The sequence below is a fragment of the Protopterus annectens genome, chromosome 8.part0 (assembly GCF_019279795.1).
Source record: "Protopterus annectens isolate FY-2018-M chromosome 8.part0, PAN1.0, whole genome shotgun sequence".
In the NCBI taxonomy this organism is placed as follows: Eukaryota; Metazoa; Chordata; order Ceratodontiformes; family Protopteridae; genus Protopterus; species Protopterus annectens.
This window is the reverse complement of record NC_056741.1, coordinates 421,532,864-421,557,270: the sequence shown is the minus strand read 5'-3', so window position 1 is coordinate 421,557,270 and position 24,407 is coordinate 421,532,864. Positions and strand designations below refer to the sequence as shown.

Genomic DNA, 24,407 nt, shown 5'->3' with positions numbered 1-24,407 from the left:
TAGTTCCGAAACCCTCCTTGCTGAGGTAATTGCCAGTAGGAAAGCAGTTTTCCATGACAGGTGTTGTAGATCTGCTGTTGCTGCTGGTTCAAACGGAGGGAGTGTCAACTTTTCTAGCACAAAGTTCAAGTCCCATGCTGGTAATGGTGGTTTCCTAGGAGGTTTTACATTCTTGATCCCTCTGAGGAACTGCCTGAGTAGAGGATGCGAAAAGACAGGTGGATCGAAGCTGTATTCTGCTGAAATAGCTGATGCATGTATCTTGATGGAGGAATAGGACAGGCCTGTATGTAGAAGCTCTGCCAAGTACTCCAGAATGTTAGCAATATCTATGTTCGACACATCTTTTCCTCTTTCAGTACTCCAAATGACAAACCTTTTCCATTTTCCTGCATAGTTCCTTCTTGTTGAAGGTCTGCGGGCTTCAAGGATAATGTCTTTAACCCTTTGGGAAAGGTCTGGGTTGGTTGCTGCTATGTGATGTTCCAGGCCGTCAGTTGCAAGGTTTTTAGGTTTGGATGCATGATCTTGTAGTTGTTCTGAGTTAACATCAAAGGCATCAGGGGTATTGACCACATTCTCTCCCGAGACATGCTCCTCAGTAATGGGTACCAGTGTTGTCTTGGCCAATTCGGAGCTATCAGGATTATCCTTGGACGTTCCTCTTTGATTTTCAGTAGTACCTTGTGCATCAAGGGAAGAGGTGGAAATGCATATGTTGTCAGGCCTTTCCAGCTGAAGGATAGAGAGTCCACCTTCCATGCAAGTGGGTGGAATGTCCTTGTGCAGAATTTTTTGAGCTGGTGATTGAGTGGGGAAGTGAATAGATCTATTTGTGGCATTCCCCATTTCTTTGTGATGGCCTTGAAGATGTCCGGATGTAGCATCCATTCGTGAGCATCCGAGGTGGTTCTGCTTAATATGTCTGCTAGGGTGTCCTCTTTTCCCGGCACAAATATTGCCTGTAACTGGATGTTGTAGCTGAGAGCCAGATTCCAAAGGTCCAAAGTCATTCTGCATAGGGGGTATGAATGAGTGCCTCCCTGTTTGTTGATGTACCACATGGCTGTGGTGTTGTCTGTCCTTATCATCAAATGGCCTTCTTTGAGGAATGGCCTGAATTTTTGGATTGCCAGTTTTACTGCCAGCATTTCTTTTTGGTTTATGTGCAGGTGCAGCTGGTCTTGAGTCCACAATCCTTGTATGCATTTGTCCAGCATGTGCGCCCCCCCATCCTAGGTCTGAGGCGTCCGTTGTGATGGTTTGGCTTGCTCGAAAGTTGTGGAAGGGTAAGCCTGGGTTTGCCTGGCATGCTTGAGCCCACCAAAGGAACTCCTGTTTTAGGCAGGGGATTAGTGGGATTTCTGTTTCTAAGCTGTGCCTGTGCTGAGACCATAAATTCTTTAGGTACCACTGTAGCTTTCTCATATGCAGTCTGGCATGTGGGACCAAGATTATGCATGATGCCATGAAGCCCAAGGCCTGCAGAACTTTTCTTGCTGTTAGTTTGTTCTGCTTTGTTAATGTCAAGAAGTAAAGGGGGAATTCTTTTTGTTTTTCTGCAGTTAGGAATGCCATTTGTTTTACTGTGTCCAATTCCGCGCCCAAGAATAATGTTGTTTGGGATGGTATCAGCCTTGACTTTTTGTAAATTGACTGTGTATCCCAGGGCTTGTAGCAAGTAAATGACCCTTTGTAAATCTGTTGTCAGCTTGCTTTTGTTGTCCACTTGTAACAGGCAGTCGTCCAGGTATGGATAAATTTGGATTCCCTGTAGTCTGCAGTGAGCGATTACTGATGCCAGGCATTTTGTGAATACTCTGGGCGCAGTAGATAAGCCAAAGGGCAATGCTGAGAATTGATAATGCTCTGATCCTGCAAGAAATCTGAGGTATCTTCTGCAATTTGGTCGAATGGGGACGTGCAGGTATGCCTCCTTGAGATCTAGAGTTACCAGCCAACACTCCTTGCCCAGCATGGGAAGAAGTTGCTGTAGGGTCAGCATTTTGAATTTTGGGACAATGATGTATGTGTTTAAGACGGACAGGTCGAGAATAGGTCTCCAACTTTTCTCTTTTCCTGGTACTAGGAAGAGTCTGGAGTAGAATCCTTTGCCCTGTTCTGTTATTGGTACTCTTTCCACAGCTCTCATCTTTGTTAATTCCGCTATCTGCTGTAGAGCTTCTATTTTTTGATTTGGAGGTAGGTTTGGCATTCCTCTTTGTACTGGTAAGGTGTGGAAGTGGAACCGGTAGCCTTGGTCTATGGTTTGCAAAATCCACTTGTCTTTTGTGATATAGTGCCAATTTTTCAAAAATAAGGCTAACTTTCCGCCTAAAGGTGCTGCTATTTGCTCCCTGGTAGGCGGTGTCAGAGCCAAGTCACTGTGATTGTCCTGTTGCAGTGGCAGTGGTTGTGTCTGTGCCTCGGTTATTGCCTTGCCACCGTCGTCCTCTGTAGGCACCTCCTCTGGATTGATTTCTGCCTCTAGAGCGTCTATTCCTGCCCCTTTGGGATCTTGTGGAGTCAGGAAAGGACCAATTTTTGGCAGGCCAGTTCCTGCTAAACCTTGGGGGCTGAACCTGTAAGAAATCTTTAACTGTTTGTACAGATTTTGCCTTTTCTTCCATTTTCTTCATTACTTGCTGGGCAGGTGTACCAAATAGACTGGCCTTATCCATAGGAGCATCTAATAGCTTTGCTTTAACATGATCCGGTAAGACCTGTTCTTTCAACCATGCATGCCTTCTTATCACTGTGCCAGTCATGGTTGATCTAAATGAAGCCTCCAGTGCATCATAGCCACATTTTAAGGAATGGTTACTAACCTGTTGGATGTTATTCACCATTTCTAATACATATTTCTTATCTAAGGATTCATCAGAGGACAGTATTTTAGTTAACTGATCAAGCATAAACTCTTGGTATTGGATCATATGAAACTGACAGTTTAAAGCTCTAGCTGAGAGAGTAGCAGAGGTGTAAACTTTTTTCCCCCATCTCTAAGGACCTGGATTCCCTTTCAGAAGGAATAGGGTTTTTTGCTGTGGTCGAGGCTACTGCCTTAGGCCCCTGGGATATAGTTTCAGGATCTGCAAGTGGGGCCTTGTATAGGTGGTGATGAGTGTCTGGCACCCTGTAAAATCTATCTGGTTTGGCAGGGGCTGGAGGTAAAGAATCAGGAGCAGTGCAAACATCATTAAATGCATCATCCACAACAGGCAGTACAGGAGGTATAGCTAAGGGCCTATGTTGTGGTAAGTGCAGAAAAGTCCTAAGCCTTTTTCTTGAATTTGAGAAATCTTGTCCCTGCCATTGGAATTGTTCTCTCATGGCATGTAAGGTTTCCCCAAAGGAAAATTCCTCTGGTGGAGAGGCAGCTGGAATGGATTCTTCAGCATCGGAATCTTCATAAGTAGAAAAAGGAGCCTCTGGCTGGTCTGTAATGTCTGAGTCATCCGTAGAATCATCAGAGGACACTGGCTCGGGGGGCTCTGCTCTAGGTCTCTTTTCTGGGGGCTGAGAGGCCCTGTCTGGGTGAGATTGGGATCCCCTAATTAAGGATATTAAATCTTCTGCCAGAGTAAGCATTTGTGAACTTGAATATTGATCCCTGGGAATATTGAGGCAATGTTACAATTGCCTCATGTACACAGACAATCCTCTCCTTCTCCCACAAAACACAAATACATGCGAGAGATGCAACTATACGGCCAAACTGGAGGCTGGGCTCTCTCAACATAGGACTGGCAAGACCAGACAGGAGGAGAAGGTAACCACACACAATACATACCCAGTCACACATGGTACCATCACAACTTCAAATCATACACATACTCACACAAAGACATACTCGGAGGCTCTGATCAAAAATTTACCAAAACAGCAGAGGCCACCAAAGCAGACACCCAAACAACTACCACCTCACGACCCAACACATGCAACACATAGACCACACAGTCAGAGTGTCAAACAGTCACAGCCCTTAAGGCCAAACAAAATGCCAGACACACTTGTCATTGGTGATTCCATAGTCAGACACACTGGCGTCCGCTCACCAGACTGAGTAAGGAGAAGGTCACAGTAAGCTGCCTGTCGGGCGCTAGAATCCGCCACATAACGCAAGCACTCAGGTCTCTCAACAGCAGGTACAAGTACGACTCAGTCATTGTCCACGCTGGTGTCAACGACCTGAGGCGTGCCTCCTTGGACTACATGAAAGGGACGTCGAGGAGCTCTCTGATTATGTAGCCCAGGCAGGTATGACCCTGACCTTGAGCAGTATCCTACCTTCACCTAGAATGATGCCACAATACAGTGATAAGATGATCAGCTTTAATAATTGGCTTAAATTCTGGTGTCATTCAAAGGGGATCAATGTCTGTCTGCCTGGGATGACATGCTGGACAAGCCATGCTGCTTCATGAGGCGGCTTGCACCTGTCACCCTGGGCTTCCGGATATTGGCAAAGGCTCTTGCCACCCCCATAGTGCCTTTTTAGGCAAGGCTCAAATTCTAAACCTACCACCCTAGAACACCAAAAGGAAAAAACTAAGGGTAATGCTGCTCAATGCCAGAGGTCTCAATCTCAAGATGCACTTTTCGAGGCCCTTCTCAATATGGAGAACATCGATGTCTGTGCTGTGACAGAAACCTGGTTCAAGGCTCCTGAGAGCACCCCAGCACTAACAGGTTTCACCTCATATCATGCGTTCCGGCCCCAAAATCCGGACAACACCAAGAAAGGAGGGGGGGGGTGTCCATATTCATAAAGGACACCCACACCTCAAGGTTGGTGGCAACGCACGATGCATCGGAGACCATCCAGGTGCAATTAACCATAGGCAAGACTGCTATGCAATTTGTAGCATGTTACAGGCCACCCTCTCAAACTCAGGAACCTCACATGGCCTTCCTGAAAACATTGGAGGGGATAAATGTATCTCCAAACACCATCATACTAGGTGACTTCAACTACCCTAATATAGACTGGGAACACTACTCAAGCCCGAACACTCTAACCCAAAGATTCCTGGAGTTCATAAACTCAAATGCCATGGAACAACTAGTCACCATCCCCACAAGAGGTGAAAACATACTTGATCTCATCATCACGAACATGGGATCAAAATGTTCAACATCGGAAGTATACCCCTCACTGGTGAGATCAGATCATAAACTAATCTTGCTGGAGGTCCTCATCCCGCCCCCACCTGAAACAAAAAAGACCACAGTGAAAAACTTCTCAAAAGCCGATTTCACACTTCTAAAAACTAGTGTGGTCTCCTTTAAGGCCCCTGAGCCAGTGGTAAACATTACTCAAACCGCTGAATCACTTACAAATGCCTTCTACCAGCACCTACAGGACTGCATGGATCAGGCAATCCCAAACAAAACTAAGACTCTCTGTACCAAAGGCAAGCGTCCAGTCTGGTGGACCCCAGCCATAAACAAGCTCTACAACAAAAGGAGGAAGCTACTACAAGATAGAGCAAAATCCTTGAAAGGTAAGACACCTTTGATCATTATAAGTAAAAAACTAAGAGCTCTCATAAAATCATCAAAGGCAAAATTTGAGAGAAAAATCGCCAAGGACTCTAAAGACAATCATAAGGCCTTCTTTAGCTATGTTAGAAACCTAGGAGGAAACTCCCAGATATGCTCAGAATTAGTTCAAAATGATGTGAAAATTACTGAACCTACACACATTGCTAACATACTGGCTGACAGGTTCAGTGCAAACTCCCCCCCCCTCCCCCCCAAAAGGAGAGATATCTATTCCAGAGGATTGTAGCCCCCCAAACATCTCCAACGCCCAGGTGAGAACTGCCCTCACTAAGGCAAAAAACACAGCATCCATGGGACGGATGGTGTCCCCGGCTGTGAGCTTCATGAACGCAACCAGGAATTAAACGCACAGTTAGGACAGCTGTATAATCTTAGCCTCACCTCAGGATACGTGCCAAGGAGTGGCGCCACGGCAACTGTGGTCCCACTTCATAAGGCGGTGCCTCCACAGACCCTAGAAATTACCGCCCCATTAGCTTGACAAGCCTTATCTGCAAAGCCATGGAGAGGATCATAATGGAACTCATAAATAAAGACATAGGGAACTTGCAGACTTTGGATCCAACCCAGTTTGGCTTTGTCAAAGGCAGATCCTGCCTCTTAAACTTGGTTGACTTTTTGAGACAGTCACCAAGGCCATTGATGAGGAAAGGCAGTCCATACAGCCTACCTCGACCTGGCAAAGGCCTTGACACAATACCCCACTCAGGTATCATCGAAAAACTCATCAGCTTGAATGTAAACCCATACATCACAAGATGGGTTGCAAACTGGCTAGCGACAGAACCCACAGGGTCAGAGTTGCTGGAGCCATGTCAGACTCAAAGCCTGTCACAAGTGGTGTCCCACAGGGTCAGTCCTGGCTCAGTCCTGGGTCCACTCTTGTTCGGCATCTACTTTTCTGAAGTACAAGCAAACACAGGAGGGTTATGGCTGACAAAGTTTGCAGATGACTGCAAACTGCGCCATAGTCGAAAACACATCTGACACAGATATCCTCCAGAAGGGCCTCACAGAAACGGATAACTGGTGCCAGAGCCATGGCCTGAAGTTAAACGCCAAAAATGCATAGTCATACCCTTCGGGAAAAACAAGGTTACCCCTAGCTACCATATAGGTGACAATCCACTGAGCACAGAAAAGTCATCAGGGATCTGGGGACCCAAGTTGACAGTAGTCTTCGTTTGACACTCATGTTGCTAAAGTAGTTAGGAAAACCTTCTATATGCCCACCTGATCATGAAGGGATTCACATCTAGATCAAGGGAGGTCATCGTCCCCTGTACTCATCACTCATTAGACCTATGATTGAGTACAATGCCCGTTCGAATGTATCTGACCAGACACCTGATGCAGCTTGAAAGGCCCCAAAGTTCCTCACCAAAAGGATAAAGGGTCTCAAAATATGTCTTATGCTGCCCGACTGAAAGAACTCCAGCTTTATTCAGTCTCATACCGCTTGCTCAGAGGTGACCTGTGCCTGACATATAAGGCCATGTCAAACCCAGATTTGATGAATATGCTTCACCTCAAAAATCTAGATCCCTCAGAACCACAAGGCGGAGACTTAAACCTTGACACGGTTATAAATAGAACGTGCTGGAGGGACAGATTCATCACCCAGAGACTCCCTATGCTGTGGAACAAAATCCCGGTACATGTGAGGCAGAGCACCTCGCTGGCCTTGTTCAAGAGGAATCTTGACCAATGGATGGGAGATCGCAGATATACCCCAGGGATTACTTCAGTGTCACTGCTTGACAGAGGCACAGAAAAATGATAGGCATAGTTTTTATTCAAACTAAAGGGGTGGCGAAAGCCACATAACTATGGGCTAGGCTTATAAATGCCCTTGGGCAGATAGCCTAGTATGAACCTATGAACCTATGAACCTATGAAGTGGGCCTGTGTGAAGGGAGCTTAACAGGCACTGATTTAGCAGATTTGGCTGCTTTAGCCCTGGCAAAGGCCTTAATAGACATGGCTGCAGGAGGCCTAGCAGCACCACGTGCTGGGGTAGAGACATCCAAAGGGATGGTGTCTGATAAATCACTAGGAATCACAGTTGTAGGCAAAATTTCTGAGGCCGATTCAACTAAGGTAGCAGGAGCCTCAGTAGTAGTCATGGATTCGGCTGAAGATTGACCCGTTTTCGGTTTGCCGAAACCGAGACACTCATGACTTGCTTAACCGTGGTTTCAGCGAAACCGGACCGCGAGTGTTGGTCTTTTCTTTGCGTTTTAACAATTTGGGTAGTCGGAGGATCCGGCGGCATAATGTACGCAAAATCTGAGCGAAAAACTGTTCAGCAAACTCCGACCGGCGCCTAAGCGTTGTCGGTTGAAGGAAGCACAGGCCGAACAGGCTGCTACGTCGTGGTCTGGGCCTAAGCAAGGCAGACAGTAAGAGTGGAAATCTTTATGAGGTATTTGTTTCCCACAAGTTAAACAGTTATTGACTTTTTCTGACATCGGCTGAGGCAAGAAAGAGTCCCCAACGGGTACTTAGCTTTAGAAGTCTTCAAGTAGTATTCGGTAGAAGTAATCTCTGGATCTGACCGACCGGCACTTGCAAACAGCTTCTGCTTGAGCCGCCGGCAAGAAAGACTGAGGAAAATGGCGCCGGCTGATGCCTTTATACCCGAAGACCAGCAGAGATGACGTCGGGTGAAGTGCGACATCAGCCGAAGCCGGACCCAGACTTTGGAATCCGGCCGACCGAAGGGCTGCCTGACGACAGGACAACCCATTTGTTATGACTGCAGATGCATCCATGAAGGACATCCCCCATACTTGCTTTTCCATAAGGACAGGGTGTCCTTACGAACAAATCCTTCCTTTTTACCCAAAGTATCATCAGAGAATAATCTGAACGAAACACTAGAGCAGCCAGTCTTCTTCCCAAATTGCGAGAATAAGCATGCCTCTCAACCGTACTGCATTTTTCATTTTTTACCGGTTTTGAGGTCCAAATAATGGGGTGCCATGATTCCAGAGTGGCTCCCCTTAATTTCCGATTTTCCCGGATCTGTTTTTTAAATTTTCGGCCTTTGGCTGGCATCATCATTTGCACGATGACGTCAGCCCATTAATAGTCTGCCAGCCTGTCGGAACTGAGCATCGCAAACAACTTCAGCTGGCTTCAGCTGTTTGCAAGTGAACTGGAGGCCGGGGAATATTTATTAATAAACCAGAGAATTTTATTTGTGAGCCAGGGAGCTCCATTTTATTTGCGAGCGATGAACCAGAGGTCAAGGATTTTATCTGTGAGCCATGGTCCATGAATTATGCGAAGGAAGGGGAACTCAGTTTAGAACACTGCTGCAACTTCAAGTGTTCCGTAACTGTTACAAAGGGTGTGTGTGTGTGCGCGCATGTGAGAGAGACAGAATAGTTTGATGTTTCATTCTGGACCAGGAATAAGTATCACAAAGAATTCAAAGGCAAAACCCCTTCAGTAAGTACAAATGTGTATTACATGTGATGATCATAAACATGCATTTTAATAGAATTTGCTAACATTGGTGTTGTTCTGTGGTAAAGTTAGGCACAGGTCATATTAAAGCTGACTGTTAAAACATCTGTGTGTATCTGGACTGACCGAGTCATGCAGGAGAGGCTCGCTTCATCTTAGCAGGTGTATTTCATGAAAAGGATAAATATGCAGTTTTGAAACTGAGGTAGGTTAAACTTGTTCAAATAAGGTAACTCAATAAGTGCAACTGGGAGTCTGGGGTCCAGGACTTAGAAAGAACTTGATAATGTTAATGAATGTTTGCCCTTCCTTAGGCATTGGTGGATATTTACAAGTGAAGTCCTAAGAAAGCTGTCATTTTAGAAGGTCTGAATTATTTTAGTATTGCTTTGGATGAAACAGTGAGATTTATCCATACCATAGTCCATATTTTACATGACAGTCATCAGTCATAATGACAACAGTCTGATGGCTGCCGCTATGAGAAGGCATGCAGATTGAATAAGAGATCTACAGACACTGTGGCAGTCTATGAATTTAAAGGTTTCAGTGTGCATCACTGGGGATTCCTAATGTTTGTTACCAGACACCTGAAACAGCTATGCAAGTCTTATAAAAAGAAACGCCTCAATCTCTGCAAAATGTCTAAGACACGGTTGTTACTACCCAGCTAAATGTTCCGTGCTTGACAGATATATCCTGACTCTGACTCACATTAACGATGATGTTAATTAATAGTGAAACATGCATTCTTTGGAAAAATAAGAATGAGCTGTAGTTTCACTGAAAGTTCTGTCATCTACAGAAATATGTTAATGTCCAGAATAACACAAAACGTAAGTTGTCATTAATGAGATCAACAGACATAGCTAAAGGTTTTTTTTTGTCAAAATCTGGATCATTACAAAACTAATATTTATGTACTTAAATGACAAGTACATAAGGAACTTATAGTATAAGAAAAAAGGAGAGATCAGCTTGTATCTATATTTACATGCTAGTTTGTTTAAGCTGCTGTATTGAAAATGGCAAATAAATGAACATCTTACAGAAGCCATGGCTTGGTTGTGATTAACTTCTTGAAAACTGTTTAAAACATTTAGATTCTGCTCATGTTACTGAAGTTCTTTCTTGCAGCCGCTTCCATCGAGTCCTGCTGCTTTTTGAACAATTAAAGGTGCCTTTCTGTCCAAGACATATTAAGGTTCAGCTATGCTATGTTATTTTTATTGTTGCAAGTAAGTGCATATTTATATGCTACAAGCAAAAAGCCCAGGAACATTTGAAAAACAGAGGCATATTGAGGCAGTAGCAGAAATAACTCAAAGACAGCAGTATCTACATATCTTTTTGAAGATTTACCGAAGTGCATTTGCATTCTGATGTTAAACAAAGCAGTTATATCAGTGCCTACACAACTTCAAGTCGATTGCATTAATTCTAACTTATAATTCAATGGCAAACTGAACCATGAAAACCCAAACAAGCCATGTGTGACAGGAGACAGGTAGTTTTAACTGGGAAGTATTTTTGCACCACATTTTGCAGCCTCTTACCTGGGAAGTGTTTTTGCATCACATTTTGCAGCCTCTAAAGTATCTCAGGGACATCCCTTAACTAAATATAGGATTAGAGATCTAGGTAGCATGCATTATAAACTGCAGGCAATACTAAAAGAATTTCAGTAACTGTTACAAGGTGGCTTTAGCTGTTCTGCCTAAATGTTTGTTTTCATAATAATGCTGTGTACCTTTGGCACTGCTCAGCAGTAGCGTTGTTGCCTCACAGCAAGAGGTTCTCCCGTTCGATTCTCAGCTAGTGTGCAGGGAGTGCCTTCTGTGTGGAGTCTGCATGTCCTGCCAGCGGGTCGAGTGGTGTTCCAAAAGACATGCATGAATGGGTGTGCCTTCGCTGAAGGTTGGGCGTCGAGCTGGCAACTCGGCACCGTGAAAATCTACTGCCAATGATTAGCGGACCAGAGTTCCGCTGTGGCGACCTCTAACCGGGAAAAGACGAAAGACAACAACAACCTTTGGCACTGCTCATGCTGCATCAGTTGCCATAGTTACCTCACTTACAATTCCCAATGGATAGAGACGTGTACAGCCTTTGGCAGAGAAGTTTTAATGCTAAGTCTATTTTCATTGCAAGACAGTATTGCTTTGTTTCGCAGATGTCTATTAGTGTTTGTGCATTGTGCTATAAAATGTAAAAATAAAATCCAAATAATCCTTGTAAAAGCAAAGCAGTATATGCACATTAGTGTTTATGGTAAATGGGATGAAACAGAAAGATAATGGGACATTGGAATGGCTGCACGGGGACATATTTTGGTTGCCTGTTCTTTAGTTTGCATTTGAAAGCTGGTATCCCACAATCCCATTGGAGTGGGTGGGGTTACCTAATTATGTATGCAAATTTTATGTTAATCAATGCACAGATTTGTACCTATTTTTCATGCACTTTGTCCAGATTTTTGGTGCTTCCAGGTTGAGAGGTATGAGAATAAGGCAGAATATATGTTGCATCAACTAGATGTGCATAAACAATTACGTTTTTATTTACGCAGAACCAAGAATTTCCGAAAATCCAACCAACTATTTATTTCCTTTGCAGACTCAAAGAAAGGTTCTCCTGTTTCCAAGGTGATACTTTCAAAATGGCTTTTAGATTGCATAACCTTTATCTACAAGTCTCAGAATAAGGATCTTCCCGGAAGAGTTCAAGCTCATGCAACCTCTTCAGCCTTTCTTGCTAGATTACCAATTGATACCATTTGTGCAGCAGCAACATGGACAAAACCACATACCTTTATCACTCATTACAAAGTCGATTTGGCCACCAGGAATAGGGCTTCTTTTGGGTCCATGATTCTGAGGAGTATTCTCCCTTGAGCCACCCAAGATTACAAGTGCTAGGGACACTGTCCCAACCTGGTAAGAATGAAGGAGAGACTGGACAACATCACAAAGAAGTTATGTACTCACCATAACATTCCATGTGTGTTGTCCATCTTCACCCTCATTCTTACATCTCACCCTCCTTTCCCCTACCCTTCTGATTCCTGACGAACTGAGTCTGTACAACTGGAGAACCTGAATCTCTGACCTTCTTCTACTAATCCAGCCCTTTTTCTATGATTCACTCTTTATAAGAGCAAACAAGATCTGGGGAAGGTTATAGCACATGCTGGGATTGGGTTTAGCCATGAGCTGTCAGAAGACCTTGCGCATGAACAAAAAGGCAGAGACGGATCAGAGGATTGGATCCAAACCCAATCTGGTAAGAATGAATGTGAAAATGGACAGCACACATGGAACGTTGTAGCGAGTACATAACTTCTTTTTTGCCTCCATTCATAACCAGCAAAGAAAGTGTTCAGTACATTGCTCACTGTTGCAGTAGCCTAAGCTATATGGGTTTTAACCTGCCAAGGATCTAACAGTCGGCTTACCTTCCAAAGCTTCAGGTTATCTTGCGTATGCCCAAACTGAAAGGCAGCTTGAGCTGAGCTGATTAAAAGACAAGTTTAGATGTGAAGCCCTTCAGAGTTTTACTTCTACTGAAGAGTACACTTCTCTGAAGCTTTCGATGATTGAAATGTGCTTCCTCTGCTGGACAGATAAGTTCACTTTGGGGAAAAACCTTCCATTTTCTTCATTTTGCTGATGTTTTATTACCTTCCTTTTCAGAAGAGTTATCTTAAAGCTAGTACTGTTGTGCTTTAATGGACTGTCGCAAGACTGTAATGTGCTTCTAAATGGAGTGCTCATTTTTCTGTCAGTTTAAAAGTGGTATGAAGTAATTGAAAATTTTTTTTGTGAATAAATTGTGTTCATTTTACTTTTGTGGGGATGGCATCATGTTTATTAGTGTGTTTTTTGTCAAAAAAGTAACTTTTGTGGACTGGTAGGGTGTACCAGAAATTGTAGCTTTTCTTTCCCTGGAAAGAAGCACCATTTGCAGCTTTACCATGGAACAGACTACTGGAGCCACAGTCAGTTCTTCTAACCACAAAAAGATAAAATCAAGCAAACAGCCTTTGCCAACACAGCAGTTAGCAGTTTGCCAAGGCACAGGTGTGTGTCTCTGCTGTGTCCATTTGTTGTACCTCAGACCACTCATCTTTTACCCAGATCCCTCTGGTGTAGCACCTACACAGTCAGTATGGACCAGGGGTTAGCCACGTCCTCTGAGGTTGTTGCTTCATTCTCAGAGCCTTCCAGATGATGTTAAAAATGAAAACTCTTAGATTCCCTGGATCAGCTTGCCCATTTCATCACTCTTTTTGATCACCTCTACAGTTGAGAGGACAAACACAATTTCTAATCAAGTGTGAATTTAAAATCTCATTTTTATCATCATCTTGGAGGTTCTGAGAATGCAGCCACGCAAACTTCCTCAAAACAGTACCAGTGGCCATAGCCCTGGAAGAAGTACATCAGCAAAATCATACACACACTGTAAACAATAAGATGTCAAAGTTCAAAAGGCAGATCAGCAATCAAATTTTTCATAATGTTAAAAGAAGCAAGAAGAAACTTGGACATGTCAGCCTGACAATTCACTATTTTGAAGACAAAGATGATAAACTTTCACCCCAAACCTATCAAATCCTTTTCTATCTTTGTCAGAACGAATAAAGTTAACTGCCGAAAGATGGTTGGCAGAAGAGTCTGACAGAGAAATCACAGCAGGGTCTGACCTAGGGTTTGGAAAACAGAAATTTGTGGGTTGGGGGAACTTTGTATAATTCATCAAACTTCTTGAGGGCAGGATGGTGACTGTCAGGCAAGCTGATGGCTGCAACAAAAGCATACTCTTAATGCTGGCAACACAGTAGGAACAGCTGCAGGCTGAGGAAAATCCACCTGTAATAAAGTCACATCATCTTTGATGGGATGCTAGTATTTCTTTTTTTGCTCACACTGAAATAACTACAGTAGAACTTCCATTGTTGACCTAATTTTCATAGACTGGACATGCACCACATGCACTGAATGGAAGACTGACCTCTCTATATTGACCATCTCTGTAAGTTGCATCTTGACCACTTGGACTGACACACATTAATTTATCCTCTATAATTTGACCAGTTGAGTCCACTCTACCCCAAGGGGTAGGTGGTGTGGGCTTTGACCCTCAGTTGTATTATTTTTTTCTTTAGTACAAGTTCTTTTTTCATTTTTATTATACCACGTGTTGGATTAGGCCTAACGTCCTATTGTTAATCACGTGTTGCTGAAGATTTTTTCAACGTGAAGGACTGGTCTGAATTGTAGGTACATCCTACAATTACTGAAACATTTTACAGTTAATCAAGACATGATGGCCCAAAGGAAAGAACTCAAAGAGCTGACACTGAAGGAAAAGGTTGATGATCTACATTTTCTGGAAAGCAGCAGCCAAAGAAAGACGGCAGAACATTTTGGTGCTAGCAAGACCACAGTTAGCAACATCCAAAAATGTAAACATGAGTACTTGGAGAGGTATGGTAAGGAAAGAGGAGACCTACAGTGGAAAAGGAGGAAACCTTTCCTTGAAGTCAGTGAAGCCACATTAAGCTGATTCAAACAAATGAGGGCAGTTAACCCCTGAATCTCCGAGTTGATGATCCAAGAAGTTGCTAAAAAAAATTTGCACAGGAATTCGGGGTGGCAGATTTCCAAGCATCAAGTGGTTGGCTCGAGAAATTTAAACGGCAACACAAGATCTCCCAGAAAGACTTGTGTAGTGAATCCAACGAAGTTCCAGTAGAAGTTGTGGAAGAGTTCATCAAAAAGTTCCCAGACTTCGCCAGAGGCTTCAAAGATGAAAACATCCAACACCGACGACTGCGGACTCTTTTTCAAGGCAATGCCTGACAGATGCCTCATCTTGAAGGGTAAAACCAGCAAAAAAGTACAAAACACTGTAAAACTAAAGAAAGAACGGACTCCTTGCGCCAGCAAACACCAAGGCAATAAAAAATCTTAACGCAATTTTATTCAAATGACCAGCGTTTTCGCCACCAACAGGTATAGCTTCTTCAGAGATAAATTTAAAAATAAACAACTGAACTCAAGCACGCTCAAAATAAATAACCACAGTGAAGGGAAATGACATGATCTCCATTGCTTTTTTTAAAGCTGTCAAGCTATGTTAAACTCCTTTAACATAGCGAGACACTGTGTAAAAAGCAACGGAGATCTTGTGTTCTCCGTTGCTTTTTCTTTTAAGCCTGTCTCGCCATGTTAAATGGGTTTAACATAGTGAGACAGCTTTAAAATAAGCAACGGAGATCTCCGTTGCTTAATATAAAGCTGTCTCGCTATGTTAAACCCATTTAACATAGCGAGACAGTTTGTAAAAAGCAATGGAGATCTTGCTTTCTCTGTTGCTTTTTTCAAAACTGTCTCGCTATGTTAAATGGGTTTAACATAGCGCAACAGCTTTAAAATAAGCAACGGAGATTCTCCGTTGCTTTTTTTAAAGCTGTCTCGCTATGTTAAACCCATTTAACATAGCGAAACAGTAAATAGCAACATAGATCTTGCGTTCTCCATTGCTTTTGCCCACAGCTCTGATGTACTGCGTAGGCATACGCTTGCTCAGTACATCAGAACTGCCACAGAATACCAGACAGCTGCGGAAGGGCAGCAAGGAGGCATTATACAATGCCATTATTTAAGAAAAGTAATTATTTTTTTTCTTAAATAATGTCATTGTATAATAGCAATAATCCACTTCTGGGTGTGGGTAATGCTGGATTTACTCACGGTTGGCTTTGTTTGGCCACTCGGGCTTTGCCCTCGTGACCAAACCACGCCAACCGTGGGTAAATCCAGCATTACGCACACCCAGACGTGGGTTATTGCTATAATATACCACACCACATCGTTGGTTATTGCTTAATTATTTAATATCTGTTTATGTATATTACTAAATGTCTGCTTAAAAATGTTTGTAATATATTCCAACTTTTCAACCTAGGCAATCTCTGAAAACAGGTTTTTGACTATGCCCTATCAGAGAAACCTGGTTAACAAAAGCAAAATAATAAAAACAAAATAAGAAAAGCAGTTCCCAGTCCTACCTCTCTACAGATAGATGATGGTCCCTGGAGAGCTTGCTGATGCCCTCTGTGACTGCCACTCATATAGAAAGTTGAGGTCTGTTCACTGGGAGTACTGCTTATGGGTCTCCTTGGATCATCTGGTGGCAGGTGGGATGGCTGTTGATAACAGAGACTGTGTACTAGCTGGGCACCCACAATGGACCCTGGAACATCTGCTTATATGGTTGCTAAATCAGCTGAAGATATCAGCCACAAATTACTGATCTCTGTGTAGGTTATCCTCTGGGTCTGACAGGCCCACTGCACCTTGCTATATCCGACACGCTGTTCCCCTCTTGTGTTTCACTCCAAGTGTCCAGTTTATACTCCAACTCTCCCTTTGATTAGATTTCCTCTCCTCTATCTGAATGTGTCTCACTACTATGTCTCTAAATGCCCTACCTGCCTTCACTGTATGTTTGCTTATCTGCCCCTGCTACTTTCCTTATTTGATCCTTCCTCCCCACACGTGCTTCTACTACCATCCCTCCATATCCTTCTTTAAAAAACATGGAAAATGAGCACCAGTCCAATTATAAAACTAAAAGGGTCCTCACCTCCCACCCATCTTCTCTTTAGGTTACCAAATGTATCTTCCTCTACTTGCTCATCCCCCTTTTCTGACTTGCTCACCCATTTTCAGTGATGAACTAGGTTGGCACTTAGCTGTGCGAGCCCTACCTGGCTTGCCTGTGGCGTGTGTCGTCAATGCAGCTATGATGCTCTTTATTGCATATGAGTACATACACAGTGCCAGGCATGCCACATTACTGTTCATCTCATGTTGGTCATGTGACCATTATTTACTAGGCAGCCTCTCCCTGTGTTGCTGCCATTATACCAACTTTGACACACATTTAAACAGCACTAGGGCGTCTTGAGGTAAATCATGAGCGACACCAAGCACAGCACTATAGCATTACAGATCTTCCCAAACACCTCTTTTAAGACAACAGTTAAATATTAATAAAACAATATTCAGTTTAACCTAGTGTCAACCAAGCCATGCATTTTAAGCATAATTAAGATGTTATGCTAGCATGAAATACTAAGACGATTTAGGCTTCATTACTTCCAGACATGCATTCACACCCTTTCTAGCCCTTCACCTCACCTGTGTACAAACACCACTACCACAGTGCATTTGCTAAAAACAACCAAATCTCAAAGTGCAGTCCCCTTTCACCAAGCATACCTATACTCCTACTCTTTGAATTATTTATACCTGAACAAGTCATCGGTAGGCTTTCTTCTCCTTCATCAGCAGAGGAACTGATGATAATCACGTCATTCTGAGACTCTTCAGAATATTCTGAATTTGTACTGCAAGAAGATTCAGATGAATCCTCTGAAGATGATGCATAATAAAAACACCCTCGCAGAGAGTACACACTGCTGTCAGCAGAAGTTGATTCTGTAGCACTTCTGCTGCTGGAAAGAGTTGGAAGACTTTCTGAAGTTACTGTCTCCTTAGATAACTCAGGATCACTGCCAGAATGTAGTGAGGAGAAATGACTTGAAGATGTTGATCTACTGCTGGAACTTATGCAGGGCACTTGATAATGCATTTTATGACCGTCTTCCTCTGAAAGAATCGCCTTAACAGAACTACTGCTATCATCTTTTGGCATGTTCTGTCCCTGCGAGGAAAGCTGCTGATCAGTAGTGTCACTATAATCATTCTCACCTTGTGGCATCACTGGTTCCCCAGTGATAAGATCATCAGGGGACAAAGAGTCACTCTGACTTCTCAAAAGGCTCAGTCTACTTTTCAGGGGGTAAACAAAATCCACTTTGATGGGTGTTAGCTGAAGATCACTGAAATGCATTTCCTCATGGTCTGTGCAGTCTGACTGATCAAGACTCACTGAATGCACCCTGGATACTTGGTCCTCAGTTTCATGAGGACTACAGGCTGGAGAGGAAGAATGAATTATGTCTCGTAGAGCCAATGAAGCTGCAAAAGCAGAAGCTATTTCACTTTCAACATCACTTCGGAAATGTTCAACAGATCTAAGCTCCAAACTGGAAAAGTTGTTTAGTCTGCTGCTAACCTTCATGCTTTTCTCATATTCTTCAAATGACATTTTTTCTGATAAATGTAATGACAATCTAATTAGTAGTGTTATAATACAACAGAAATGTTTTTGTTGTGAAACACAAATTTGCCATTCTTAAGTCTTGCATGTATGCTTTTCATAATTTTTCACAATGATATATGTATATATCCCAACAAAAATGGACAATGGTAACCATACACCTTTTGGAAAATCCTTGATAAAGACAATTACCTCTAACAAGTCATTAAGCTTATGCTGTTGTACAGTTTGCAAACCAGTTACCCTAGCTGACCATCTCATATCAATGATATTTCAACATCTAGCACTTTTACTGCTATAACTCTAAATGATGGTACCAACCACATCTGCAGGAAAATTACCACAAATGTAAGAGGCCTTGGATGTATTTACCAGAAACCTACAATGAGAACTTATGCAAAACTCCTGCTATAAACCAGATCTTCAAATGCATCTCCATTAGAAATCACAGCATCAACTCTTCACTGCAGCGTGAGTCAAAGCTAAAAAAGACCCGTAAAACACAAAGGCTAAACTGCAGCCACATCACTCTGAAAACAGTGCTTGAAGTTATTGATATTTCAAAAACAACTTCCAGAGAAACTAAGCATCAAAAAAATCCAAAGTTTATTCCAAATAGGGCAAGCGCTTTAGTTCCAACAAGTATAGAGACTTCATCAGAACAGATAATTAACTTAGACAGGATGTTTAAATAGGCTTCTTAATCAAGTGATGTAAGACACTGACTGATGTGATAAGTGTTTTAAAAACGAAGTGTAAACATACTAACGTATGTAAAAAAATAACAGCGTATATAAAAAAAAAATACAATAATATGAAATATGGGATGAAGAAGTCTTTTAAAATAAATATTCCATAAAAATCCTTCTGGTGTGAAAATACCCTAAATGTGTATAAATTAAAACATTTTGAAACATTTTGTTATGTAACAGTGAATGCCTATCCAAATACAAAAACATCAAAAAATCATGCTCATACCATTGCAGAGTTGAACATAATTAAAAATGTAAACCAATCAAAAACACAACTATTATAAACATATTTCATTTTATCTATAATTCTTGTGTCTTAATCTTTAAATTTGGCAGAATTGATAAATTTTCAGTAAGTCGTGATGGGTTCGTGGCATTCAATTTTAACTGCCACTGTAAATCTTGTTTCTCTAATTCTAATTCCCACCAGCCACCTCTGGGGTTTCTAGGTATGATTATCCAAGATACCAAACTTAAATTTTACAAAACCCTGGTAATTCAAACTGCGCTTAAATAAGGCATTATTTATATTCTCCCTTGTGATAGTATAAAGATGCTTGTAAATTCTTTTCCTCAGTTGTCTTTCCATTTTTCCTATATAAAAAACTCACGTTTCAACCATATTGCAATGTAAACACCTTTGGTGTTATAATTCCCATTCCTAAACCTTATGTCAAGTGGAATATTCTGTAATGATTGAGGCTTCAAGAATATCGGGGCATTGTTTGCAAGACCCATGGGTTGAATTTTAAGTTTCGAATGCTCAAAAAAAATGTAAGATATTTTACCCATCTTGTACACAAACTTGGATGTTTTGCCCAATATTTCAAACAGTTCGGGGTTAGCCCTAATGACAACATAATTCCTTCTCATAATATCTTTAATATCTTATGAACTAATACCAAAAGGCACCACTATACTGTTAGTAAGTTTTAATATCCCAGTTTATTTCTAGGGGTTGGGGGTTTGTTGTTGATGTTATTTAATAGGGGATTAAATCCTACCCACCCATCCCTGTAACATTTCTTCACTTATTTTAAAAATTAGGTCTTGTGGTTATCCCCTTTCTAGAAACATCTTTGCGCTCTTACTTCTAACTTAAAAGTGAAAAGAGTGAACACATTCTAGAAGCTCGGAATAACCATCCTTTGAATATGTTCCTTTTGGAATAGTGTGGGTGGTTGCTCTGGTAGTCTAAATAACTATCCGAGAAGGTAGTCTTTCTAAAAACGTTTGATGCAAAGGAACCATTAGTTTCATCTTTATAAAGGGTTACATTCAAGTAATCAATACTACTGTCTGAAAAAGTACTGGTAAACCTAAAATATGGATTTTTTTTTGCTACTTAGTTTCTCTGGAAGTTATTTTCGAAATATCGATAACTTCAAGCACTGTTTTCAGAGTGGTTTGGCTGCAGAATCACAGCATAAAGTATGCCCAAGGCAAAATTGGATGCTCAGACAGCAGTTCAGGTCATTTACCGTACTCCAAGTTGTTTATTATGCATCTAGTTAAATGCATAACAAAGATGAGATTATTCTTGCAGTACTCTCAGAGGAATTAAGAGATGACCCTCAGAATAGTGTGATTTCTGAAAGCTGAGAAAGAGAAAAAAGTTTTCTAATGTCTTGCATGACCACATTCACAGTGATATGCTAGGATCAAAACACTAGGATCAAAACACTTTCTCATGAGCCTATCTTTAAATATCTAGTGACACGGCAAGCCCATGCATACAACAAACATTAGTACTCATACCAGCAAAGAAAAGGTTCCTTTCTAAAGGGTGGAATACTTGAGTAATTACTCCTTGTGCATTCTCTTGTAGCTCTTCTTGAAGCTGTTTCCAGAGCATGCACACTCAACAGGGGTGTGGCAAACACATTACCATATCAGGTGATCAGCAAGAAGACCCTTCCCTGTGAGTCTACAATTATATTCTTCCTCTCGACTTGTCTATTTATCCCCAACACCATGCACCATATTAGCAAGGCTAGACCGTGAGCAAACACATTCTTGTTTATAAAAATGACATTCTGTAAATATATATATATATATATATATATATATATATATATATATATATGTGTGTGTGTGTGTGTGTATGTACTTGTACAAGGAAAGCACAGTTAATTGTAGAAGTAAATGCACCATAACAGTAGATGGTCGAATGATTACTGCTGCAGCAACATTAGCTATATTAGTTAATACCCTTTATAAGATATAACAGATGGAAAGCTTCCACAGCTTCAAGGCACCTTCTAAGTGCCCAGACAGCTGACAGCTTGAGCAGGGGTGTAAAAAAAAAAAAGTTATGTACTTACCATAACGTTCCATGTGAGTTGTTCATCTCACCTTCATTCTTTACTGATGGGTTTGGAGCCGATCCCTCGGCTCAGATATGGCCAACTGCAAAGCTCGAGGTCTTCAAATAGCTCAAGTCCAAGTCCATATCCCATGATGCACCTGGAATTACCTCAGATCTTGTTTGCTGCGTATAATACCATATGTCATTCTTTCACTCCCAAGAGAAAGGTATAGAAGGATTGAGTAACCAGGATGGATCCAGCATTTCGGTCATCTAACAGCCCAGGAGGGGTAGGAGGGAGGGACGTAAGAATGAAGACGAAATGAACAACTCACATGGAACATTATGGTAAGTACATAACATCTTTATGTGAAGTTGCTCAATATTGCCGTTCATTCTTTACTGATGGGTAGTGTCCCAAGCACAATCAACTTTGGGTGGCTCACGGGAGTATATTTCTCAGGACTGTGGATCCAAAGGAGGCCCTGTCAACTTTGTAATGAGTGATAAAGGTATGAGATTTTGACCAAGTTGCTGCTGCATTAATGTTATCAATGGGAAGTCTGGCAGAAAAAGCAGATGATGTAGAAACTGCTCTGGTTGAGTGAGCTTTAATCTTATGTTGCAAAGGCATACTGGCAGCTGAATAGACAAAGGTGATACAATCAGATAACCATTTAGACAGAGTTGTTTTAACCACTGGCCTATCCTTCCTGGAGTCCAAAAATGAAACAAAAAGCTGGTCTGATTTTCTGAAATCTTTTGTTCTAGCCAAATAAAATCTGAGCTGTCTGTGAACATCACGTCTGTGCAGCATATACTCAATTGTTCGAAAGATTGGGAAAGAAGACTGGCAAATCAATAATTTGGTTGAGATTGGTTTCAGTGCAAACTCTGGGCAAAAATGAGGGGTTTGTTGTAAGTGAGACTCTGTCAGCATGGGATATCAAATAGGAAGGCTTGATGGATAAAGCCTGAAGCTCTGACACTCTGCGGGCAGACGTAATAGCTACCAGAAAGATGGTCTTCCATGACAAAAATCTGAGGTCACAAGAGGAAGCTGGTTCAAATGGCAGACAAATTATCCAGGAAAGCATAAAATTTAGATTCCATGGAGAATAGGGAGATTTCACAGGTGGTCTAATATGAAAAGATATCCTTCAGAAGGGTCTCACAGAAACGGATAACTGGTGCCAGAGCCCGCTCGGCCTTAAATGCCAAAAAAAAAATAGTCATACCCTTTCCGGAAAAAAAGGAAGGTTACCCCTACCAAATAAATGGCAATCACACTGAGCACAGAAGAAGTTATCAGACCCTGGGGACCTGGGATGATAGTAGTCTGTGTCATTCGACACCCATGTAGCTAAAGTAAAAGGTAAGTAAAGTAGTTAGGAAGGATAAAGCCTTCTCATCTAGATCATATATCATGGGGGATTCCTCATCCCATTTCACTCATCAGTCATGGCCAGTCCAGTTATGCCCCATTCGGAATCATCTATCTGACCCGACACACTTGCAGCTGCTGCCAAAAGTTCCTCACCAAAAGGGAATAAGGGTCTCAAAAAAAAAGAGTTCCTGCCCAAACTCTGAACCCAGCAAAAAGCACTCGCTTGCGCCTAGTCAGCACCTTCTCCTTGCTCTAACATGTCGCTTACGTACTCAGAGGTTGATGATTATGCTGTTACACTCAAAATCAAAATCCAGATCTGATGAGATCAAGAGGGAGCAAAAAACTAAACCTCATGGCTGGAGAATAGAGACTTAAACCATAGATTGAATATTAATAGGAAAATCCCGCTGTGGCTGGAGGAAGACTCCCAATGCAGCAGTTGTGCTGGCGCCAGAGTTATGGAAGAAATCTTGACCAACTGGCGGGAGATTGAGAAAATCTTGACCAATGGATGGGAGATCGCAGATATACCCCGGAATTAAACAGATGTGTAATGCTCGACAGGGTAACAACAAAATAAATTTAAAGAGGCCATAAAGCAACAAAAAAGGATAATAAACAATAAAAAAAAAAAAAAAAAAAAAAAAAAAAAAAAGTCCCTTCGAGAAAAGCTTTGGATAACTTGTGAGACATGATATTCAACCCTTCAAATCCAAGATGAAAATTAAAAATAGCAGCCAATTGAACAGGAACTGTTGCTGCTGCAACTCCTTTGTTAAAAATCATAGTCAAGAACTCTAAAATGGAGGCCACAGGGGCTTGGTAAGGATCAATATTATTTTTAGAGGCCCATATAGAAAATTTTTTTCCATTTGCTAAAATATAGCTTCCTAGTAGAAGATTTATGAGAAGATAAAAGGATCTGTTTTGTCTCATTGGAGAGGTTATGGAAGCTGGCTATGATGGGAATTGGAGCAGCCGAACTGTCAGCGTCAGGGACTGCAGAGAGGGATGAAGATTCCCTGACGAGTGCGTCAGAAGGTCTGGAAATGGGTCCAGAATCCAAGGGTCCTCCAAAAGATGAAGTCGAAGGAAGGGGAAACAAATCTGATGAGGCCAATGAAGGACTATTAGAATGATGGGCCTTCCCAGGCTTTTTGTTTTCTGTAAAACCTTGGGTATCAACGGGATTGGTGGAAATGCATAGAGGAGTCTCGGCGGCCAATCATGTATGAGTGCGCGTCCCTTGGGGCTTCTCCCGGAGGGGGAATCAGGGAAAAGTAGCTTCGGCATTTCATGTGACTGGCAAAAAGATCGCAGCTAGGATGGCCCCACCTGTGGAATATCCTGTCTGTTATTTCTTTCTCGAGGGACCACTCATGGGGCAACAAGATTCCGCTGCTCAGCTTGTCTGCTATCACGATGGATTTTCCCGGGATGCGCGTTGCTAACAGAAAGCGCTGGGTGGAAACAGCACATTGCCAAACTCTGACAGCCTTGACTGCAGAGTGACAGAGTGGACTCCCTGGCTTGAATGAGTTGATGCCTGGTGGTGGCGGAAAGGAGCCAATCATCTAGGTATGGAAACACCTGGAATCCTAGATGCCTCAGGTGAGCCGTGACCACTGCCATGCATTTGGTGAACACTCTAGGGGCTGTAGTGAGACCATAGGGCAGAGCTCGAAACTGGTAATGATTGGCTCCCAGCCGGAAGCGCAGA

General features: G+C 42.2%; 1 protein-coding gene across 3 annotated transcripts in view; it reads right to left on the bottom strand.

Annotated features, from left to right (window-relative positions):
* Positions 1-24,407, bottom strand: part of TDRKH (tudor and KH domain containing) — a 1,796,665-nt gene that overhangs the window by 202,408 nt on the left and 1,569,850 nt on the right. For 2 of the 3 annotated variants that reach the window (XM_044079937.1, XM_044079938.1), the window contains exon 13: positions 17,364-18,230. The exons of the other annotated variant lie outside the window; for it this stretch is intronic. In XM_044079937.1, coding sequence (XP_043935872.1) covers positions 17,364-18,230 — 867 coding nt within the window. The remainder of the gene's footprint in view (positions 1-17,363; positions 18,231-24,407) is intronic. 3 annotated transcript variants of the gene reach the window in all.